The 25,718-nt window shown below is 40.5% G+C and overlaps 1 protein-coding gene across 4 annotated transcripts in view; it reads right to left on the bottom strand.

Moving 5' to 3' along the window:
- The window catches only part of LOC126479333 (cyclin-dependent kinase 20-like), a 55,822-nt gene extending 41,601 nt beyond the window's left edge, over positions 1-14,221 (bottom strand). For 2 of the 4 annotated variants that reach the window (XM_050103776.1, XM_050103779.1), the window contains exon 1: positions 13,951-14,221. In XM_050103776.1, coding sequence (XP_049959733.1) covers positions 13,951-14,136 — 186 coding nt within the window. In that variant the 5' untranslated portion in view covers positions 14,137-14,221. Of the gene's footprint in view, positions 1-13,896 lie in introns of all 4 variants that reach the window. The other 2 variants (XM_050103775.1, XM_050103778.1) reach the window with 2 other exon arrangements.
- Between the last annotated feature and the right edge of the window lie 11,497 nt (positions 14,222-25,718).

The following is a 25,718-nucleotide window of genomic DNA, read 5'->3' as shown; positions in this document are numbered from 1 at the left end:
CTAGTGGAGTCATATAGTATTATTACTACCAAGGTTTTGACATTCCACACATCACAGTTTCAGATAAGAGAAGGAGAATATATCGCAACAGATACTGACTTCTTATGTGTTGATTTGTGACTGGAAAATCCAGGATGGAATGTAATTTATCTGTCTTATAATCTACAATTTTCAAATCACTTTATCTGCATTACATGAAACAAATCAAGTTTTCCATGATAATTTATTTAAAAAAAAGTGATATCAGCAGGCCCACCCTGGTGCATGCAGAGGAATTTGCAAGTGGTACATGATGGCATAAAGGAGGAAGGTGAGAGGATGGGAGAAGGTTGAGAGATAGAATACAGGAAGAGGAGTGGTTTTAACAGCAGATGGAATGTCTGCAAGTGAGTAGACTGTATAAGAGAAATTTTTTAGTGTGACAAGAGATGGCAGCAATCAAAGTGAAAGTACAATTGATGACAGTGGGGTTTTATATGGATGATGGATTTTGGAAAGATAGGGTTCAATGTCCAGGGAGATGCCAGGCTGAGCTAAAGACAACCAGGAGAAACAGATATGAGAGAAGTTGTTGGGACTGTAGAAATGAGGATAAGAATATTTTAGACCTGTGTAAAGATCATGAAAATTTTATCTATGAGCCTGAGTGAAATGAGGGATTTATGACACAAACCTTACCAATCCCATTCACACCTCTGTCCAAACACAAGTTTGTCCCACTGCCGCCAAATTATCCCTTGGTTACCTTCCAGGAATTGCTAAAGTTACATTATCTTATGAACTGGGAGAAACAAGTTTCTTTGTTAGTTTTTGGTTGGGAGTGTTAGCCTTTTCCTAAGGTCTCATCATCTTATCCCAAACCAAATTAAATCAAGCTGAAATGGTCAAATATCTATTCTCCTTACCCCCATCTCTGCAATGTAAACACTTTTGCACCACCTACATCCCTGACTAAAATCCTACTCAAAGCCACAAGCCAATCCCAAAACCTCTCCTCCAAATTCATCTACCTTCTCAATGTAACTACCACTTCCTCCCAATTGCTCTACCACCTCATATACTCTTCCTTCCTGAAATCCTATAAACTTAATAAAACTGGTCACTCATTTATAATTGATAACTGTGCTAATACACAAAAAAATCTCTGCTCTAACTGACCAAACCAACCCCCTTTGCCCACAGGCTATAGTCGGCATAAGTTGATCCCTGACAGTTGCAAAGGGGTGGGTGTGGCAGCCTTCCCATGCTTACCTCAACTAATCGTATAGCATGATTTCATAAGCTTCTTCATGGCAATGTCTGAATGTTGTTACAGTTCTACAGATGACTGCTGTTGTCTCCTGCAGCTGTTTGTAATTAGCATTTGAAAGCTGGCAACAATGTTACTAGCTCTCAGGGATCTCCTAGTGCATACTGGACTATAACTTCCTATATTTATCATTTCATTCATCATCTGTCTACTATCCCATCCCCATTACCATCCAGCTCCTTGCTCATCAGTCACCATTCACTTCCCTATACACAAAAATACTCATGGCTTGCAAATGCTCATGGCTTTGCGACCATCAACAGCACCTCTCCAAACTTGAGGCCAACTCCAAATTGTCAACTTCATTTTATGCACTAGACCAACTATATTCATGCATATGAATACTACTCCTTGGAGGGGAAGATATATAAACAAATACATGGCAACCTGCTATGCCAGTGAGCAATCCCTTGTTCAGTATAATGATCTTACTAAAGCCTTCACAGAAAGGCCCCTCCAAACCTAGTCCACCAACAGATCTTCCATGGCCTATCCAACCATACCCCTAAGTCTCTCCCCCCCCCCCCCCCCCCCCATTCCCTATAAACCAGAACCAGCTGCAAAGGAGTACCCCTTCATTACCTTCATTTCCAACATGAATACACAGAAAACTGCATGAGGAGAATGGAACAAAATGGCTTCCAACGAGGAAAGAGAGGATCTTTCGACATCAGCTGCAGAGAAAGCAGTCTTTTTTAAGACTGGCAAATGCGATGTTTTGTAGCAGATGGCTTGCCCACTTTTACAACAATGCAGATTTTGAATACTGGATGATGGCATTTGCTTTAGGGAGACTGATAAGTAGATTCTCCTGACATGATATAATGAGATGTGTAAGACTGAAATGATGGCATTCATTATTGGTGTGTTTTATTTAGAGATATTGAGTAGTGGGAACATTATAGCTGGAAAACAAGTTGTTTCATTGGGAAAGAAAAAATGTACGGCAATTGTCTCCTGAAGAAATATTGCAGGAAGATAAGGATACGAGCATGGCTATGTCTTACACTGAAATATACAGAGAAAATATTTGTTGTGACAATTTGCGAGATATGTGCAGCAGGGAAAGGGAAACATGTTGAGTCATGAGCAAATTGATAATGAGATTTTGTGGAGATTTCAAAGAAAATAGAAAGGAAAATTAACATTCAATGATTCACGGGAGCTAATATTAAAGTGTGGAAGAAGAGGAGAGATATCTTCCTAGATTTAGATATATTTCTAACCAATCATTCCCTCATTCATTTGTCTTTACTGTGTCTGATCAGCATTTCTGGAATGTAGCAACTCTGGCATACTTGTGATCTGCCTTGACCAAGTCCTGTGTTGTGTGAAGTTGTTCAGTACAGAGCATATGAGCAACTGACCCGGATCTTACATTGTTCCATTCTCACACGACATGTCTCCATCTGCTGGAAGGATGTCCCATTTTTGCATGTTGGTCATGCAATAGTGGACACCCATCCTAGGCCATTTGAATGATCTCAAAACAGGGTAGGACAGATCATTTTATGGCCCTGCTCTTCCCTTTAAGGGATATCCAGTAGCAGCCTACTATTCAGTTTGGCAATGTGGTTAGACTCAAGTGTTCCCTTTGGTGGCTGAGTCCTAGTGATGAAGCTCTTTCTAGATCTCAATCGACAGACTATAGCTTGGTGACAGTGCAGTAGATGACAAGGATCACTGATCTGCTTTGCCGTCTCTGAATTGGCCCGTCTGACAATGGTGGGATCTACTCCTACAATTGGGTAGAGTTTGTCAACTGGAATGGGCTTCATGTCTCCTGACAGAATTTGGACAGTCTAACTGATAGCAGTGTTAATCTGCTGGAGTGAGCAGATGCACTCAACAAACAAGGTGTATTCTGCAGCTGACACAAACAAAGCAAGAGCAGAACTCCTCAGAATGTGAGAACTAGCTCTCCTGCCACTGACTCTTAGTTCCATCAAAATGTTCCTTGCACTGACATTCAGCCTGATGCTGTGACAATGTTTCTTGAGCATATCCAAAGATGAAGTCCACTTCTCTTCTACTTCTTCAAACATCTTCCCCCCTTGGGCAGTCACCACTTTTCCATCAGCATAGACACAAGCTGTGTGTGTGTGTGTGTGTGTGTGTGTGGAGAGAGAGGGTGGGGGGGGGGGGGGGGCTGCAGGCACACGCACACTTACACCCTCACACTTATTAAAAGAAACAAAAGTGGAGATAATCACTAAAATCTTTGCACACTCACACCCTCGAGATGACCACACAGTTACTCTATCTCACATGCACTAAAACAACTTAGAAAGAGGGAAAGTAGTGAGACACAAAATTAAAACACAGAGAAAACAGATCACAGACGAGCTAAAAGAAAAGCAAAGGGAAATGTGACTGGCTGATTACCTACGAAAAACTTGAGTTAACCAGTCACCCTGTTAACACATTAAAACCATCTCCCTAAAATTTTGGGAAAAACTTTAGACAATTCACAAAACTTTAAAACTTGAACCACATTCATTTGAACAGTACTTAAAATAGAGGGCAAATCCGACAGCAGATCCACCATGGCTAACTGGTCAGAAAATAAAACACAGTCCAATAAAATGTGGTGCATAGATATCTGTACGCAATAAGCACCACAAACTGAAGGGTCCTCTCAGCGGAGTAAGAAGTCATGCGTCATAGGGCTGTGGCTTATGTGAAGACGAGTAAGGAGGACCTTATCCCATCTATGTGGATGGAAGGAATTACACCATAGCTGAGTTGTGGGCTTTACTACGCGGAGCTTATTATCAGTCACTTCCAGCAAGTCGCATTCGCATTGATGCATGATTTTGTACCTCAACAGTGAGGTGAAAGCATGCAGAGGGATGGCACGCTGAAAGAACTGAGGACCACGACACACCACCATGGCTGTTAGATCTGCCCTTTTGTTCCCCACAATACCCTTATGCACTGGTATCCAGCAGAATAACACTCCTTCCCCAGTTGTTGTAGTTGGAGGAGGACATCCTGGATTACTTTATCAGCTGGGTAACAAACAAGAAATTTAGTACTGGAAGAAAATCTCATCTGCCCCAGTGCCCGCAAGATCACATATAATTCTGCATCGAAGACAGTAAACTCTTGAGGCAGTCGAACCTTGAGGACACAATCCAGGAAAATGACAAAGCAACCAACGGAGTCCCCCAGCTACGGCCCATTCATAAAGACAGCTGCATAGTTGTGGTGCTCATATAAAATGTTAGAAAATATTGCATTAAAAACAGAAGCGAGAGTGCCATCTCTCCTGTACTGCTTTAAATTTAAAATTACATTGGGCCTCTGCAGTAACTAGGGCGGCAGATGATTAAAACACTGGATTTAGTGTTGTACTTCCTCCATATAGAGTGCCTCCAGCACATGCTGCATGTGGATCCTAAATGGCACTGTGGCCCATGGAAGGTTGCAGAAAAGGTGTTTCAGAGGCAGACGAGCAACAGTATGGTATGCGGGTGAAGTCAGAGCTGCAAGGAACTTACATGCCCCATGATGAGCTGCCGCTGGATGGTGAGTGGCAGTTCCCCGGCCTTAGCCCAGATACTTGGTATGAGACTGGTCCTATAAGCACCAGTAGCAAGCTGAATCCCCTAGTGGTGGACAGTGTCAATGATCTACAAATAAGAAGGCCTCACCAATTCATATACTGTGCACCTATTGTTCGGCTGTGAACGCACGAAAGCCACATAGTCCAACTGGAGCTGATGCACCCTGTCCATTCCCCATGACCTGTGGCTAGGGCACTTCTAAGATATTCAGTGCTTCAGAGTTCTGGCTTTCAGGTTTCTCACGTGTTGCAATCACAACAGTTTGAAATAAATAATGAGGCCCACAAACCTCACTGAGTCCCTAAAACATATGATGGTGTCCCTCATATGCAAGACAGGTAAATTAAAAATACAATGAGAACAATTAAAATGAACACACAAAATTATCTGCAGAAAACTGAACCCCGTCTTTGCAGCCCATTCCTCTAACCTCTGCAGTGTGTGCTGCAACTGACAGCTCACTGTTGCAACATTGGAGAAGGAACAGAAAACAGCAAAGTTGTCCAGAAACAAGCAGCATTGTAGAGCACTCCTTTCACAGATGTGACACTGTTTATGGCATGGCAAAGACAGTAACACTTAAAACACTGAGGGACACCAATCTCCTTCTCAAAACGATCTGACAGTGAGTCACAAACTCTGCGCCTCAAAAATACGCTAAGACTGAACAGATTGTATGAAGATGGGGAGGTTGTCACACAAGCCCCATTGATGTCATTTGTGCGAGAATACAGCATCTCCAAGCAGTATTGCACGTGTCACTGATATCAGAGAATATGCCAATATAGTGATGTTTACGTGGGTAAGCCTGCTGAATAGCCACCTCAAGCAGGGTCAGGTTGTCACAGTAGGCCAACATCTCCGGAGTCCACACTGAGAGCAGCTAATGAATTGCCTGGCCTCTAACAACCAGACCAGACATTGATTAACCATTCACTCCAGGGTATTTCCTAAACAGCTCATTAACCCTGCAGTGCATGAATTTCACTGCAATGGACAACTTTCAATGGTCAATTCTTTGACATTTTCAATCAGTCATGAGGCTGCAAATGCATGCAGGACACAACACCAGTAGGGAGTGCCCACTGCAGTGAACTGTGTCCATTTGCAGCCTCAGGCCTGATTGAAAATGCCAAAGAAGCAACCTTTAACAGCTGTCGACTGCAGTGAACACTATGCGCCACAGGGTAAAGGCGATACTCCAATAACCACTTGGACATGCGGACCTTTCCTGTTTTGAGAAGAGGCATCAAAAGTGTCTCTCTCTATGAGTTGGGGAAGTTACCTGTCTGTCATCTAGGATTAAAATATTCGAGGGGGATTGCCTTTGACACTGCTGGCAATGTCAAAGTATGGGGTACCGGATTTGGTTGTGATAGGGTGCGGGGCTGATTCCAGCTCCAACATGGAGAAAGGGTAATTGTAAGTGTCAGAATTGTTGAATCTGAAGTCCAATTTTTCCCCTCTTTACAGTTGCACAGTAGCTACGAAACACCAGACTCTAGCTGGCATTGGCATTAGTTTGTGCAAAATTCTCTGCCAACGTATTAGTGATGTCACAGGTGTTTTTAGTACTGCTGCTATTGCTAAATGACTGCATTTACCAGATATCCTCCTGATGGATTTCCATACTTTCGTAGAATAAGTGTAATGGTTGATAGGGTCCAGGAACACTTGCCATGATCTTTTCTTGCTCTCCTTAATTATGCGTCAAGCCTTGAATCTTGCGACTCTATATGCTATGAGGTTGTCTGCTGTAGGGTGGCATTTAAATTGGCGAAGAGCCACATGCCTGTCCTGGATGGCTCAACGGCACTCATCTGTCTACCATGGTACAGGTCATCTATAAAATGACCTGAGGACTTTGGGGTGGATAAGTCAGCAGCATGATGGATCACTCATCTGATGTGGTCTCCCATTCCTGGACACTGTCATGATGTTCAAACACATCCAGCTGACTGTACAGTGTCCAGTTCGCCCAGCTGACCACCCATGTTGTTGGCTTCTCTTCAGATAATACTTCATCCAGTTGGTGCATGCAGAGTGGGAAGTGGTCACTGGAATGAAGATCATCAATGTCCTTATGGGGTTGTAGAGCAGAAGGAGAGGGCAATGACTGAGAATAACCAAGTAGCAGTGCAGAAATGAGAGTGAGTACCTGTGTTGGGAGTAGATAGCTCGTGAGACGTCACGAGGCTCTCCAACACACGAGCCCAAGGACAAGTAGAGGGCATGTCCCAGAACACATGATGGGCATTGAACTCTCCCAGCAGGAGAAATGGTTGCAAGAGTTCTTCCACAAGGTATATGAGGGCTTCAGAGTCTATTGCATCCAAAGGAGGTAGATACAAAGAACAAACAGTGATCCTCCAACACCTATGAATTTTTGATAGCAACTGCTTGCAGGTCAGTACCCAATGGAACAGCAGAGGAGTGATGCACATTAGCGACAAAAACAGCAACGCCTCCCTTGGCTCTGTCCCCTGTCAGATCATTCTTTCGGTGAAGGGTATGGTCCAGTAGCACAGGGGTGTCAGTGGCTTTAAAACGTGTTTCTTGTAAACACAGGCATGGGGGAAGTTCCTGCACAAGCAGTTTCAGTTCTTCCACATGTGTACTGAAGCCATTAACATTCCACTGTAATAAGGGAGCTATCTATCATGGAGGTTGCACTTTCACCCTGTATCCCAGCTGCGGAGGTGAGCCTGTAATGAGTGGGGGCTAAGTCCTGGTGCGAGATGACTGCGACATCAAGCTCCATTAGTTCTATCGACAAGTCAAGAGAGACGTTAAATTGTATGACATCGACATTGTTGGACTGTCTATTTCCCGACCACATTGGTGGGGAACGACGGGTCTTTGATTTTTTTTACCCTGGGTAGAATTCGTAGTCACAACTGCAGCAATGGTAGTAGCAGTGCTGGATGGTGGACCAGACTGAACCTTAGGGGTAGCAGGGAGCTCCACAGCATTGGTGACCACAGACTTTTCCGATGTTTTGAGAGGAATTGTAGACTGTGAAGTAACTGCAGCAGCACAAGAAAACCGACAAATGCAGATACTAGTGCTAACAGTAGCTACCTCCGTTTGTGTAACAGCATCATTTTACTGTACTGGCTGTTTAACAACTGAGGTTAAGAAGGTAGAGAACGTTGGGAGCCTCACCAACGCAGATCCATCGAATGGTTTTAATTTCCCATATCTTCTGTTCTTCACGGAAGATACAGCAGTCCCTACACCCGGCAGGGCAAGCCCACACCTCGGAGGAGATGAACATCTGACTCCTTCATTAGCAGCCTTACCACATTTTCCTCAAGTGGCTTCTCCCTTACAACCAAGACTGATGTGCCCAAAATGCTGGCATTTAAAACAGCGCATTGGGTGTGAAGAAAGCTTGCCTTAACATGTTCCGGGAGTTTTGTGCTACTAAAAGTGAGGATGAACAAGTCAGATTTAATCAGATCGCCTTCTAGCCTTTTCATAATATTCTGCAAAGTCTACAGGCCTTCTCAGGCCCATTCAGCTTTCAGGTCTTCTTCGGGGATGTCCACCAGGTCTCTGCATGTCACAACACCTTTACAACAGTTTAACGTGGCTTGAAGCTCCGTCTCAATAGCAAATTCCCCAAGTGTTTTGGCCTTCTGCAGGTTCATCACTCATTGAGAACTTGATGTTTCCATCCATAGTGTCCCATTTCGTAATTGCTTAATTGATTTTAAAGTACCTGCAATCCCCTCAAAACCCTTTTGTATATAAAAAGGTGACACTTTCTCAAAACTTCTCTTTTTCATTATAGCCAATAAATATACACTTCTTGGCAGTAGCATGCATTCTGTTACTAAACTTACTAGAATTTTTGACTACCTTGAGTCCAGAGGTCTGGCTACATGAGCCCTCTTATTTGACTGGGTATTAGTACCTACAGCCGGTCCACCCATTCCAATCGGAGGTGGAAGAGAAAACTTCAAAGGACCTGTCTCAGTCCCACAAGCAGCTAGGAAAGTAAAAGTCCACCCAGACAAAGCCCTGCATGCCTGGGTTCGCGTGTTATGTGGTGTATTGGGTTCTTTTTGCTGTTGGTGCTTGATCTGTTCAGGTGTCAATTGTGACTGGTCTTCGACAGAAATTTGTCTCACTGAGTTAAGAATTAAGTTTTTGTTGTGTCTACGTTATTGCAGTGCTGTTTGCTGTATGTCACGTTATGAGTCATTTAATTTAATTTGTGGCTGCTTTTGTTAGGTATGGAAGTCTTATACAACTGAGGTGCAGCAGGTTCCCCACTGGTTGCTAGCTAATTATTGTTCCACCACAATAGCCACATATCTCATCAGTGTGCAACACACTTTGAGACTGAGATTTTACCACCCTCGTGATTCGAGCAGCCAAACCAAGATCCCTGTGACCCACAACGTTCCCACAACGTGCTGCATGGTGGACACTGAAGCATACCCACAGCTTAAGGTGACAGGAGACTGGTGGCACTGACTAAACCCCAGCTCATGAACCCCAGGGCTGCCAAGCTTGTACTTGGCCAATGATTGCTGAGCCCCTGAGGTGAGCATAGACCCAATGCCTGGAGTGTTCTCTAATGGGAATATTAAACAGCACAAGAGTCAAAGCCTTGAGGTAGGCCATTCTTTTGTGTCATTTGTTCTTCTTACCTGAGAGAAAGACTTGTAATAACAAATTCTACAAGAGAGTGCCTATGAGGGATGTTAGATGGTAATCCCTGGTGAGCCAGTAAATTTTCTTCAGCAAGTTTCTGTGGTTGATAGTGTCATAGGCAGCTATTAAGTCAACCAAGGTAATTTCTGTTTTTGTTTATACTTTTATTATTTGCACTGGGAGATGCAGAGGACCACAAGACTAATCACTCTGGGTCAACAGAGGCGTCCAATCCCACCCGTCGGCTTTGACCCGTGACGTAAGGGTGTTGTGGTGTGTGACGTCACGAAAGCATGGAGCTTAGTTTATGAGTGTGTTGTGTTTGTAGATGCCGTTTTGTTGCGGTCGGTGGTGTCCTCTGGTGGTGTGTTTATGGTTCGCGTGTTATGTGGTGTATTGGGTTCTTTTTGCTGTTGGTGCTTGATCTGTTCAGGTGTCAGTTGTGACTGGTCTTCGACAGAAATTTGTCTCACTGAGTTAAGAATTAAGTTTTTGTTGTGTCTACGTTATTGCAGTGCTGTTTGCTGTATGTCACGTTATGAGTCATTTAATTTAATTTGTGGCTGCTTTTGTTAGGTATGGAAGTGATAGATGCATATAATAGTTCTCATTTGTGGGGAGAAATGGGGGACGATATGATGTCCCTGATAAAATTCTTACAATTATTTGGGCTGTTGGCTGAAGTGGTGAAGTGTGGCGTGTGTCGGCAGAACATGTGGTTGGCCAGAGTTCCGGCGTCTCAGACCAGGGACTGCTACATGTGGCGGTGCCGTAGGGACAACCTATCGCGCTCCATAAGACGTGGTACCCGGTTCAAGAGTCTAGGTTGGGGATGCAAGAGATAGTGTTGATGACGTATTATTTTTGTTATAGATCCTTCATAGTTTTTGCCTACATGAGACTGGTGTTAGTGAGAGGACGGTTTATGACTGGTTTTCGTTTTGTAGGGAAGTTTGTTCTGAATATATTAAGTACAAGGATAAGTTGGGTGGGCCTGAGGTGGTCATGGAGGTTGACGAGTCGCAGTTTGGGAAGAGGAAGTATGGGAGGGGTAAGTCTCTGGTTGGTTTATGGGTGAGGAGGTTGTTGTATCTGGGGGTGGTTGTTCAGAGGGTGTTTTTAGGGTCTTGGAGGGGCGCACGAAAAGGGAATTGGTGGGATAAATTGAGGAGGGTAGCACAATAGTTTCCAATGCTTTTTCTTCTTATAGGGGGTTGGACCAGAGGGGATATGATCATTTAGTTGTTAACCATAGTTTAGAATTAAAGAATTATGAGACTGGGGCATGTACAAATACAACAGAGGGGTTTTGGGTGGTGGTTAAGTCAGATATTGGGAGGGGGAAAAGGTATTCTTCTAACCATGTCTCATTTACATGAGTATTGTTGGTGGAAGAGTGTCCCCAGGGACTATTGCATTTTTTAAAGGGCTATTAGTAAAATGTATAGGCTGAAGGTGGTTACTTAAGGATGTGTTGTAAGAGGACAGAGGGGAGAGGAGGGAAGGGGGGGGGCTGCGGCTCGGGGGGGGGGGGGGGGTGTAATAGTTGGTAATTTTTGTGGTCGTAGGTGGGTGGGGGTTGTTTTATGATTATGTTGCGGAGGATATGTTTTGTTGTAGCTGTTTTTAAGGTGTAGTGTGTGATTGAGATTTGTTTATTTTTTTTGTTTCTATTTGTTGAAGGATCTTTGATTTTGGGGGGGAGGGTGGAGGTTGGATGAGGGTGGGGCGAGGTAGGTAGGTTGTGGATGGGTTGTGTGTGTGTGTGTTTGAGGCTGTGTGTGACTGTGGTGTCTGACCTAATGTGTAGCGCCAGAACTCTTTTGTGGTAAGTAGTCATTTTTTGGGTTGTATTTTTCGTGTGTTGTGATGGTTGCTGGTGTATTTCTGTGTAGTTTGGTTGGTGGTATTTACTGCATGTAGTTGGTGGTTGGTGTTTTGGTATTGGCACTTGGGGTTCATTTAGATATCTTTGCGGAAGTACCTGATTTAAATTTTTTTGGAATCATTAGTCGTTTTTGTGCTTTAGAGGTAATGGGAAGTGTCTGATTTCAATATGTTCTTGCAGCTATATGTGTTTTGGCATCATGAGCTGCACAGGTGGACTGAAGTGACCTATTCCATTGCATTGTCGTAGCTATGTGTGATTTGGTATCGTGAGCTGCTGTCGACCTATATAGGTGAAGGGATGTGTCCGATTCCATTGCATCGTCGTAGCTATGTGTGCTTTGGTATCGTGATCTGCTGTCGACCTATATAGGTGAAGGGAAGTTACCGATTCCATTGCATCAGTGTAGCTGTGTGCTTTGGTATCGTGAGCTGCTGTTCACCTATGTAGGTCCAGGGAAGTGTCCAATTCCAATGCACGGTCATAGCTATGTTTCGGCATCATGAGCTGCTGTTGACCTATATAGGTCAAGTCAAGGGAAGTTACCGATTCCAACTTTGTTTGTTGAGGTGTTGGTTTTGTGGTAACAGTAGTTGTGGTGGTGGTGGTGTTAATTTATGGAGTTTTATACTCCAGTATCGACAATTGCGGTTGAGCTGTATAGGTGAAAGAAAGTGACCAATTTTTGAGGATATTGTGAGTGTAGTAGTAGAATTGGGGAATTTAGTGTTATCAATTTATGTCATTGTTTTGCGTGATTTGGGATGGTGGTGTGTCTTTATATTTAGTTTGTCCCCACCCAAAAAACCCCCAATTTCCTTGTTCTGTTGGTTTGATTATACTTTTGGAAGAAGACATGTTTGTTAGTTTTTTGATCTACATATTTTCATGTTTGTTGTCATGTTTACATAATGGCGTCATAATGGAGTCATGGTGAATGGCCATTCCCGTAACATTGGTAACGTCATGGGTCAAAGCAGACGGGTGGAATCGGACGCTTCTGTAATCCCCTCTGTTTGTCTAAGGAAGCTTAAGTTGTACTATCTGGAACTTTCATATCTTTGTCTATGTTACACAAACTTTCAAAGTTTTAGAAACTTTTTTTTTTCCTTCATTGAAATGTGGATTTTTTGTAGCAATTACAGTCTGTCTAGTTGGCATGTTACTTCTTTTCATGTTGTGCCCTCCGCGTTAGAGTTCTGAGATTCATAGCTATGATATGCCTTACCTATTGGCACAATCAGTAAGTCTAAGAGATATTTCATTCCTTACTTTACAATATTTCAGATTTTTGTCTGAGTTTTTGATGTGTGATCTTAAGGAGCTTCAAAGAAGTTTTGCACGTAAGAAATTTTTGACATGTAAACATCTTTTCCAGATTAGCTGAAATGTTCAATGTCGATTCTTCAACTTACAGCCAAACTGTTGTTTTTCAACCTAACCTAGTATTCAGGGATGCTACAGATCATTCTGTGATCATCTCTAATACTTTGTATTCGCATTCATCAGCTTCACCAGCTGGCAACCAAACTGTTGCCTGTCAATATTCTGCTTGTTAGGTTTGTCATTACCTATCAACAGAAAACAATCTTTTACGTTCAATTTCAGATCAAGTAAAAACATGCCCACAGTACAGAACAGTGAGGTTCTCCTGTTTATTGTGTTAACAGTGTCTAGAAATTGCTTAGTAGCTTTTGCTCTTGTTTAGTACGTATAGTTTGTAATTTTCAAATTTATCCTTCATACTGAATTATCAGGTGCGCATTCTAATGCTAATGTGTGTGTGTGTGTGTGTTTACTATTCAATGCCTCCTGTACAGCTGCTGGTCGCATTCCATCGAGGATTCTCAATTATCAGATTAGTAATTATGGATTGATATCATAAGTAATACAATGGAAAAGGGAGAATTAGCATTAATTTCCAAACTAGGCCTCATAGTGAATCAAGTTTCAACTGGATAAGGATAACAACACTTGTATTGGGTTTTAGAGAGATTTGGAATTAAAGTCTAGGATACCAAAAGACATATTTTAATTAATTTCTTTCTATCAACTGAATAACTCTTAACTTCATTTGTCATTAAAAGCCTGGAGGTAGAGCAACATACAAGAAGTATCATTTTAAATCCTACCTCAGATGCTATTTGAAAGATGGAGGGGTTGGGTGGAAGGACACGAGTCTTCCACGCTGGTGGAATGCATATACCTTCCTCACGTTCGTTGAGGCAACAATGGACAGGTTTCTACTGCAATACTTCTCTCCTTGCAAAATGGTTTCATCACAACCACCACTAATTAATTATAGTACCAGTAATGTGTGGTCCACATAAGTGCAGGTATGTGATTTAAAAAAGAAACAAGCGGAACATAATTGACGGCTGGTTGTTACATAATATTACATTAAATAAGACTATGTGGACTTACTGTCTACAATGGGCTTTCTTTCAAGTCAACGTGCAAATTACCAGTGCAGCAGTGCAATACAGAAAGCGGTCTACTACACGCAAGTTCACACATACATTATCACAGTCGACTTCTTGTAAGGCTTTAATTTCTCGAAATATAGTAACAGGTATCCCATCTTCTATTCGTTTTAATAGCACCTTTTTTACAGCTACAATCTCTCCTGTGTCCACATGACGACCTCGTAAAACAAGACCATGAGCGCCTTGTCCTATTGTGCCTTCAATTTTGTAATTTTTCATATTGAAACAGTTAATCTACGAAGGTTATATTGGCGTTACTGATTATTGCTACAACTTATCAGTTACAACCAATCAACAACAAATATGTAAACAAAGGCAAAGATATTAAAGCTTAACATTTCGATAATAAGCCCATCACAATTAGATCAAAGATATCCCCTTTATCTTTGCTTTCAACGTGTCGCCAGAACGAAGGTACAGAGGAAGTTTCTCGCGCCAGTAAAATGCCCGGTTGTGTTGACATTTCGGACTCGAAACCTTTATCACGTTATTAACTGCTGTTTACGCCTGGCTGCAATGACAGATGAACAGCTGACATGGAACTCTACGCTCGACTGGAATCTGATTGTATATTCGTAACTATAAAATTCGTGTATTTTTTTTTCATTTTGCTCCCTCAGTAATTCATCGACACTAAAGAAATTAAGGAGTGTTTTAAAATGGCTGCTTGCAATTAAAGAGAAAATGTGGCGCTAATTACATTTCAGTTGTGCTTAAGAACGCTAGCCTGAGAGAAAGAAAGCGTGTACTTGCTATTTCTTGTAACATATATGTGACCTTATTGTACAAGTAGACTAAGGAGTCAACAGTAGTCAACATTTGTTGTTACGCCCATGATCAAATTTATTACCACTGTGCATTAAATATCGAGAAGTGAATTATGGTATTGAAGCCCTCCTCGCGAAATTAATACAAGAAGACCATATCACTTGTCACTGGGATTACTTTAAATAGTAGTACATTTATACAAATATTTTAAAAGTAATTATTGTATTATGTCCATAAATTACATTAGTGTTGTATAACTGCTTATCGAAACCTAATAAATAACGTTCAAATTTCACAAATAATTTTCTGTGAGCGTTAGGTGTGTGACAGAATTCGCATTTTACTACGCGTTCGTATTACTGATAAAGGTAGTTCATTGACATCTCAAATCCCAGCAAAGCTAAAACTTTTAAAATTTATTCAGTCTAAAAGCGAAATCTAGACTTCTACCGTATGTAGGGTCATGCCTACATACATCTTTGTGATAATGACACATCCAACTTTTGCTTGCATTTACAATAAGGACACAGTGATAGTACAGGTAATTTTGTAAATCACTGAGAATGATGGGCTATATGATTCAGTCACATATACAATTCCTTTGATAGCTATAATTGTTTTCTTTTGCCATAGGAATACTGCTATTATGCAGTATAGTTTTCACAGAGACTAATACAAAGAAGTAAATTTTAAAAGAAGAAAGTGTAGCATGTAAACTACTGTTTTTCACTTACAACGGTTCCTAATTTGTGAACGATGAAACCACTTTTAATAATTTGCTGTATACCTGCTGAGTCTGTGCCTACCATGTCAATTTGAGATTTAGTTGTATGCCTAGCCATCGGACTAAACGTACTCATTAACTCTGTCACTGATTTTGTGATGGAAAATGTAAGTATCATCAGCTTTAATATTATTTAAAATATGGAAGTCGTGTGAAACAGTTAGGAGTACTTATTACACACACTTTCTTTCCTACCTTAACAACTATAAGAGAATTTGCAAAAGTTAAGCAAGTTTTTCAGAATATGGAAAAAGTTCATTAGGACATAAAACTAGAAACTCGGGTAAAATCCTATTTAATAGTTTAAGTATAGTACCTTTACTGTGTATTTACATTACAACGACTCTCATTTTTAAATACTAATGTAATGGGTAAGGCGTAGCAGACCAGGACTGGTAGCAGACAGTGACTGTTGTCACCATAACAATGTTTTTGTTGCTGTTTTAAGTCTGAAGACTGGTTTGATGCAGCTCTCTACGTTACTCTATTCCATGCAAGCTTCTTCATCTCTGAATAACTGGTACAACATAGGTCATTTTGAACCTGCTTACTGCAGTCATCTCTTTAATAGCATAAACTATATAAAAACAAGTAAATCCCAGCGGCAAATCTAAACAACACACAAAAAATATCAGTGATAGCAAGCGAAATGAGAATAAGCAATTGATTTGGGGATAGACAAGCTAGTATACGTCTGAGCAGCTACTTTCAGGATGGTAGAATACAAGCAGCCAAGTTTCACTGAAGCTGGTTGGGTAGAGTCATGTGATGTCAATTTCTGGTCCAAAACATCAGCGCAACCTTGTGTTTTATTGGCGCGAGACATTCTTGAGGCCCTGACATTACAACCATAGTCTACATTACACAAGCTGGAGCCTTCAATGTGGCAGCACAGCTACCAAATAGACAGCCAGAGTTTCAGAATGGACATCTCGCTGCACGTTGAAAACAAAGCTGTTTTACTCTCAAAGGCATGCCCACATGCACACAGATCTGTCTGTGCAGCTATCTGTGCCAACGTCTGTGCATGCAATAGATAGGGGCAAACGTGATCCATTCACATGGTACAAGTTCCCACCTTCTGGTCAACTGCCATGTGTTGATGTTTAAAAGAAACTTAAGTGGCATGAGATTATGTTCTCGTGACCACATAGTTTATTACAGTTATTCAGCAATGGAGGATATTTTATTATGGCCTGAGTTCACAACTTATGTTGCAAAAAAAAAAAAAAAAAAAAAAATGCATGATGTAGAAAGTGGCTGCTGAAATGAAGTCAGTTTCTGCACATGAACTTAATTCACGAGTTACAGGGCGAACCCGACGACTTGTTTAATTATTTGGGGATGGATTTCGAAATGTATAACTATCTTTTGAGACTCAAAAGCCCTCCTATAATACTGAAAAATACTTGTTTGGGGATAGCAGTTTGTCCATATTAGCAGCTGGCACTGACTTTAAGATTCCTGGTAACTACGACGATCCAGTATTTTGTACTGCAGTGTCGAAACAAACATTGACAGAAATCATATTCAACACTCGAGAATCTATTTACGCTGACTTCAGTGTGGTGGTTTCATGAAGGCAAGTTGCAGGTAATATTTTTACAGTTTGAAATACAGTACATTATTAGAGATTATCCATGTTTCTGAGTCGCGATTTTCAATTCCTTGCCTGAAGTCTACCAGCAACCTGTTAAAGACTTTTGCACCAAAGTATAAAACTCCATTCCGATCTCTATGGGTAATTAGATACAGTTGATGTAGAAAGTTCTATTTCTAGTATTGTCATGATGTATTCTACAGTTCTTCTCAATATCATTCTTGTTATGAACCACATATTATGCAAATATCTTTGTTTCCCTGATGACGCTGTTTCAAGGTCTTCATTATCAACTTAACACAACATGCACTTTTCTTTAGAAGAAATAGGGTCTACTTTCTTTTGCCACACTCTCACATAAAGCTATGGCGTAGGACTGGTATTGAGTGAAAGTATGTTAGCAAGCCCCCTGTGCCAGAGGAAAAAGATTTTCCATAACGAATTAATTTTTTATTATTACTGTTTCCCTGTTTTCCATAGGCTCAACTGCAAGAAATAGTGGACTGAACAAGAAGTGGACTCAAACATGTTTCATGTGCCAGATTTCTGGTGACCTCCTGTACACACGCTCCAGCTTGTCTGTGTAGAGGTGATTTGAAGCTCCAGGCCAGCAATTTTGCTCAAACCAGCAACTCGTGCTCTCATATCTGTGCAAATCTCCTGTTCATGTGCAATGATATGTCTGTGCCGATGTGGTGTGTGTGTGTGTGTGTTTGTGTGTGTGGACAGAGCATTGCATGTGGACAAGCCTTAATACATGCACTTGTATATCTAACTATTGCCTGCTTCTATTCTCCCAGCCTCCCCATTTCGCTTGGTATGCAAGCAGTTCAGTGAACATCTCTGTGTCTTTGAGTGGTCCACACATATGGTAATCACTTGAGGCAAGGTCTGGTGAGTATGGTGGATGAGGAAGACACTCAAAACGCAGGTCTGTGATTGTTGCAACTGTTGTACGGGCAGTGTGGGGCCTTGCATTGTCATGTTGCAAAAGGACACATGCTGACAGCAATCCATGTCGCTTTTATTTGATTGCAGGCTGCAGATGATTTTTTAGGAGATCTGTGAATGGTGCACTGGTGACAGTGGTCCCACTAGGAATGTAATGCTCCAAAATGACGCCTTTTTCATCCCAAAAGAGAGTCAGCTTGTAACGCCGGAAATGCATATCCTCCTATTTACATCTGTCGTACTATAAATTTTTTTCCCTGTTTTGTTACCCCAAGATATGACATTTCTGTGTCTTTATATATTGTAATTGTTTTACTGTTTGTATATATATATTTATGCATTTATGTTGGTTTGTTTTGTGAATATTATTTGTATTTATACGCTGGGTCTGGCCTAGGGAAAACTATGCTATCGAACGAATACATCGATAGGTCGTGTGGAGAACCAAAGTGTTTAGGATCTTTGGTAGTGTTAACTACAGGCGTCCAAAAGCTAGCGATATGAGGGATGCTCAACTACCGGACCTACCGATAGATGGCTCTACCAGCTGATTACTATCGTCTGTATTAGAGTTGGACAACACGATTCTTTTTCCCGATTCGATTCCTACGATTCAATCACACACTAAGAATCGATTCCTACGATTCGTTCACGATTCTCTCACGATTCATTCTAGTCTGCGATGGCACGATTCTTACGGAATGTAAAAAGTTCTACATCTTACTCACAGATGGCAGGACATGTCTGAAATTGTCAATGGGGTTAGAATCGAACTGTGTCATTATAAGATATACCAGAAATAGTTTATTTATGAGTAAACATGCATATGACGTTACATGTGTGATTCGCGATTTATATGTGTAATGCCTTAATTGATGAATGGTCTCTTATGATTTGATTGCATCTATTGTTTTATTTCAGTATGCCAGGAAAGAGGAGTCGATTTTTGCGAAAGGTGGTTCAAAATTGCTTCCTTTGTTCACACGCATCCTCCACTTGACTGCCATCTGGCTGTCGTTATCATTCGGCACGACTCGGCAATGATTCGGAAGTTGCCTTCAGCGTACTAAGAATCGATGAATCGTTGGAACTTGGAATCGTCACGACTCGGAAACACGCAATCGTTCTTACGATTCTTTTGAACGACGATTCGTCCGTATCACGAATCGATTCTTACGATTCTTTATTTAGAGTCGTTCAAATGAACGACTCATTCACGAATCGCCACAACTCTAGTCTGTATTGCCCGCCATATTCGAATTTGGCAAGAAGTTTCTCTCGGTCTGTACGGTCTATAAGGAATTAAGGATTATGGAAATGGTAATTTCTTGTTCCGCTTTTAATTGTACGAAGCGATAGGGTAAGGAAGGTGACTTACCATTTCACAGGTAATAGGACTCCTGATACAATACAGACTTAGTGCGTTTGCTAATTAGATGTTTTTGAACAGGTTTCCTCTAAAGCACCCAAATAAAAGCATTTCATTTTGTTAGTTCATATGTCCCATACGGACCTGAAATTATCAAGTTATGATGACAAAGGAAGGAATTAACATTAAGGAGTCTTACTTCACAGAAATTATGTAACAATGGTTTCACTTTTTGCTAGTTAACTTTAACATAAACCATTTAGTTTTCCATTAACAGTGAAAGCAGTTGCATGAGTCACGTAAAGAACAAAGTTTCCCATAGGGAGCTAAAGTATTTTACATTTGAGTTATTGCAGACCCAAAGTATTGTGCTCTTCATATTTCTATTTAAAAAAGTTTGTAACTAAAATTCACAGACATTTTGGAATCTGAACATACATGTGTGTAGCAAGGTACTTTTCATGTGCCATGTGGAACCTTTAATTTTTTGGTCCAAATATAATTTATTTCATGAATTATCTTTAATACCAACCATGTCTGAATGCATTATTTACCATTTAGAAGAAGAAATATTAGTGTACAGAATAACAAACCTCATGAAAAAAGCGAGAGATTGTTCAGTACAGAACTTGGAATGGCTCTTTATCAATAGCAGGTAAAAAGAAGGCTTCTATTAAATGTTCAAATAAACCAGTCAGTACCTCCTAAGTCACCATAGAGGTGATACAGTAATAAAACAATTTACTTTTTCAGAATTTCTGCTAAGTATTGAAAGTGCGAAGACCTATTCAGTTAGTATTTGCTTTACCAATAACCTGTAGTACAAGCACTCATATAAGAAGGTAATTATGGGAGTCAAGAGTTATGTTAAAATTAAAGATACTGACTAGTATTACTTGCTCACAAAACGTTGTAGTTGCTGTACAGTTTATGCTCAATGTGGTGTACCCAATGTGATTCCTGGAGGACATAATATTCTGTTATCCTATGGGAGTGCACTGGTACCACACCTATTGAAAGAAAGTTTTGCTGTGGAATAGTTGTATCAGACGTCTGTACCAGAAAACATATCTCCACTGTGACACCCTCATGTTCTTGGTATGCTATTAGTTATTATTTGAGGAATACTCTTCAACTCTTCACATGGAGGAGGGAGGGAGAGAGAGGTGGGAGGAAATCATGTTCTTAGGAGGAGCAAGCTTTAAAGCTTTACAGCAGCATATGCTGTTAAAGCATAATGAGAGATGAGTGCTTGCTTTTCATCATTTCCAACATTGTACACAACTTTCTTGCACTTTTATGTTATCACATTTTTCCCCTTGAGAATGGAGAAGAGACGGGGGGGGGGGGGGGGGGGGGGCGCGAAAAAAATTAAGCGAGCTTTCATAAGAACTGAAAACTCTACTTGCGTCATTTGTTATTTTCAAAATGTTACTCTCTTTCCAAATACTGTTCTATTTCTTCAAACCAATTCTGAATTTTTCAGGTTATTACATATTATTTACTGTACATTGTCCAGCAATACTTCTGTTGTTACCGGATAGTTTGTAATTTGGCACTACCTTTGTGCCACTGGTATTGGCTACTGTACTTTTGCAGAGAAGAAAATCGACTGGACTAGAATGTGCTGTCAGTATAGGACAGATTCAGACAATATGGAACTTTTTAACACTAAATTTGCAATATAATGTCACCCTTGTCTCACACAGATTGTATCACCCATTGGGGTGCCTGTCTGGCCAGCTTCTGCAGCTTTCGCTTTCAGGTTTGTTTTTTTATTGGGCCCTATACTGACAACCAGTCATTCCAGTGATTGACATAAACTGGAACCAAGATTCACAGAAATAAAATTCAATGGTTGTAATTCATAGTGTAATTAACTTTGCTCACTGACATTTTTGAATTCAATTTTAAAATAAAACCATGGTACCAGCCATTGTTTGGGTGTCAGACTGGAAAATTACAGTTTTAGGACACCCCAACCTTAAAACTAAAAGCTGTGATCGATGTTATTTTCAACAAGTTCCTTCACTTTCTACATCATCATGGATCAGTCCAGTATCATATTATTACTAGACTTAACTTCCAAATGATGCAAGTCATGCATTTAAGAGGAGCCTTAACATTGGCCTTTATGTTTGCCTCATTTAAATGTATTTCTTGTCTCGTATCAAAGACTGAAGCACTGTCAAAAACTGGTGCTTCTACCTTATTACTCAGTTAAAATACACCATGCCACGCACAGGCGTTAATAAAATCATGGCATTTACATTTCTGATCAATGAGAGGGCCACATTCGTAAGTGAATGTTGCAATTAGTGGCAGCATATATGCAGATCGGTAATGCATCACTTCAGATAAAGAAAAATAACAATTTTTCCGTTTATACATAAGTAATACTTTAATAGTTCAATTGTAATTTCTGTTGTCAGTAAAGATACCCCTAAGCAAACTATGTCACCTTTTTTTTTTAAAGAGACGGCTTCACTGTTTTCCAAACTTGATTTTCCGAATTATACCTGTAGTTAAAAGCTTTGGGAAGTAAGGTAATTTGTTGACTCCATTGAATCTTAAATAGTGTTTGAATATGGGGAAATAAGTACTCATAAAATTAATAGTAAACAATTTATAGGTCAGCTTCTCAAACTTCAAAAACACACTCGAATTTAGGAATTTCATAGCAGAACTGTCACTGTTTTTTCTCGCTAGATCAGAAACACTTCATTATGTTGATGTGTAGATGTCTAGAACATCCAATACAAAAGACTTATGAGGGCGCAGAACGAAAAACATTTTCATCCGTGTTTTGACACTTCGTTTTTTGCCAAATTCAGATATGGTGGACACCAGTGACTTCTGGTGAACACTCAATGATACGATCTTTTGCCGGCACGCGCTAGAGCCATCTATCGGTAGGTCTGGTAGTTGAGCATCCCTCATTTCGCTAGCTTTAGACGCCTGTGTGTTAACTCTGTCGCGTGGAGCGCGGGCAGAAGAGAGTCTGGCTGGGGTGATGCAGTGGAGCAGGTGTGTTGTGTGACGCTCCCGCGAGTTGCCGCGGTTTCGGGGTTGGGCAGCATGTAATTGCGCTCGACCTGCTATGATAGTTTCTGACACGGTGTCGCGGACGGGAAGCATTAGCTGGCGCACATCAAGAGCCCGTTTCGCCTGATGACCGTGTCGAGAAGGAGGCGCGCCAACATCCGGCTTCTGCAACAGCGACGGCCGACAATGAGTGACTGTCGCCACCTCCTCGATCGACGGCTTCAAACCTTCAATCAACCAACAAGGAAGACTGGAAGCACGTAAAGTTTTAGAACTGTATGGCAGACCTCAGCTTTTAAAACTGTTCAAATCACAAAATTACAGCAACGTAGCATGAACCTTTGTTGCTCATTGTCCCAATTGCATTACCAAGCAGGGTCCCTTCCTTTTCCGGAATGAACCTGAGTGTCGTTGAAATTCAAACGCCAGCATTAAAGCAATATTATTCTATTCCACTGCTTTAATTTCAAAGTACAGTTAAGGTATTCATAGCTGGCTACAATATTTTACACAAGCAGAAATTATGAGTGCGAGTTTTGTTACCATATTTTAGCTTACCTGTGACTACAGCTCAGCTTGGTACGTACTAAATTTTACTATAGTTAATTGTTCAGAATCATTTATTTTCAAGTTCAAAGTTAAATCTCTTATTTCTAAATTGCGTAGATTCAAGTAGCTTTTGAAATGATTGTTGAGGTAGTTCAAGACTAACCGTATTTTACTGAATTTCGATGTGCTTCAGAAAGAAAGCTCACTATTAACTTCAGTCACTAAATTAACTTTCGATTTTCCGGTTTTATTAATTCTTTTGCTAAATTAAGTCAGAGTGTAGCGAAATTTATTACTTCTGACAAACTTTCAGTTTTCACACTACACGTGTCAACCTTCAGTTGCCACGCTTCTAGTGCTAATTATATGTGTAATAACCTTTCTTTTTCAGTTACTATAGTAATTGTCCTTAGGACTGATGACCGTAATTTCCCCCAAATCTCAAATATCTAATTACCACTAGTTAATTGTTAACGTAACGGCTGCACATTTACTTTCTTTATCAACTTTACCCCTTTTCAAAATTAATTTCCACCAGTTTCATTTGCATTTTTCCTTTCATTTAGATGTAACCCTTTCCTCCCTCTTTACCGACAGATTAACTTCGGTGATGATTGCTTTTCCCAAATTTCCATTAGGTACACGCGGTTTAATTTTTCACTGTCATTAAGGTCGATAAGCGAGGGGGAGGTTACAAGCTTAACCTTCCCTGCTGATGGTTCTGTTCGAAACTTCTTTAGTTTCGGTGATGAGGAATGGCGCCATTCCTTGTACACTCTCTTCATTTCCGGTTGGTGGAAGTGAACCCAGGTTTCGTCCCCAGTAACTGTTCTTGCAAGAAAGCCATCACCTTTTCGTTTAAAGTGCCGAAGAAGTTCTTCACAAGCACCAACATGTCGTTCTCTCATTCCAGGAGTCAGCTGCCATGGAACCCATCTTGCAGACACTTTATGAAGCTGGAGCACATCATGCACAATGTGGTGTGCTGACCCATGGCTAATCTGTAAACATGCTGCAATGTCATTCAGTGTCACTCGGCGGTTTTCCTTAACTATGGCTTCAATTGCTGCAATGTTCTGTGGAGTCACAACTCGTTGCGCCTGACCTGGATGAGGAGCATCTTCCACTGCAGTCACACCATTTTCGAACTTCCTACTCCATTCGTAAACTCGCTGCTGTGAAAAACATGCATCACCGTACTGAACCTCGATTCGTCGGTGAATTTCAATAGCTTTCACTCTTTCACTACGCAAAACCGAATAACGGAACGCTGTTCTTCCCTGGTGCAAGTTGCTAGTGGAGCGGCCATCTTTATACTGATACTAGGACTGTATGCGTGCATCTGCACTATGCTGCCACCTACAGGCCATTCTGCACACTGTTTGTAGTACGCTTACCAACTTACAGAACAACGGCGCGAAATTTCGATTTGTTATTGCAAATTTAAGGTTTTCATTTGACTCACCCTTGTATAAGGTCCAAAAGACAGCATGAACAGTATGTGCCGGCCTACTGATGGGGCTAAAGAGGGTTAAGTGCCCCAAAGCATTGTAATTGTTTGCAACAAGTAACAGAGATTTTGCCCAGATTGAAAACTGTAAGAGGCTGGGAGAATTGCAAAGTTTGAGAACCTGAGGACCTTTTAAAACTTATGGAGAATTTGACTCTTAACAATCCATCTGTGCTAACTATGCTCCAGCTGGAAACTTTTTTATTTAGAAAAGCAGCTGATACACATGTTAACACAATGAAAACAAATACTTCCAAATGTCGTTGCTTTCAAGTAAAAAATACTGCACTGGGTGTCATCAAGATTAGAACAATATTAACAAACATGAATACTGTGGCACCTATAACATTTTCAAGAAAAGGATTACCACTGACATAATAAAGAACTTTGTTTTACCATCACAACAATATAAAAACAACTTGTCAGCTGGAAAGTAAAAGGATCTGAAACAGATGCTACCATATTTGAAAGTAGCTAATAGAACATTTTTCGAACAGTTAATCAACTAAAATTGCTTTGTACTCTATGAAATTAAAGGAAGGATTAAAAATAATTTAATCACAGTATAGTATATCTGTAAAATATTTGTTATTAACAAAACTGATGAATAGTTGAGATTTCTTTCACTGGCACTTACTTTGTCTTTGTAGATACCTATATGCCATTTGGCATGTCTTACATTTTTCAGAAAAATGTATTTATTTTCATTGATAAATTGACAGGATATTAAAAATATTTTGCAGTGGTTGTGTGACTCTCGTCATAGAAAATAAATAAAAAATATTTTTGAGGCTTTTTCATTAAAATATTTTTGTTAAAATAAAAAACACTGAATAACTTGTAATTAGTCTTTTGGCACTTAGCCCATTATTGATTTCCACTCTACACATTAACACAGTAACATTTCGTTAAATGTTTCAGTTTACCGACATCAGTTGTGTATTGCTGTGTACCGTTTTGCACAAGCCAAAGTGATAAACTGAAAGGAGTTTAATTTCATGAATTTTCCACCCAAGTGAACTCAGAGACTACCACGAGTAGATTTCATACCCAGTTTAAGCTCTAGATCTTATGTGGTACATAGCCTTCACTTCCGAAAGTCTGAATATCGATCTGGATTAAAAATTAAGACATTGCAGGTCGGTATCTTTCTGGTTGTTCTATCTTGTTGAAATACAGCATAGAACTTCCCTGCACCTATTAATTGTGCAGAGAAAGAGTCAAA

The sequence above is a fragment of the Schistocerca serialis genome, chromosome 1, assembly GCF_023864345.2.
Source record: "Schistocerca serialis cubense isolate TAMUIC-IGC-003099 chromosome 1, iqSchSeri2.2, whole genome shotgun sequence".
In the NCBI taxonomy this organism is placed as follows: Eukaryota; Metazoa; Arthropoda; class Insecta; order Orthoptera; family Acrididae; genus Schistocerca; species Schistocerca serialis.
The sequence above is the reverse complement of the archived record's forward strand: the minus strand, read 5'-3'. Positions and strand labels throughout refer to the sequence as shown.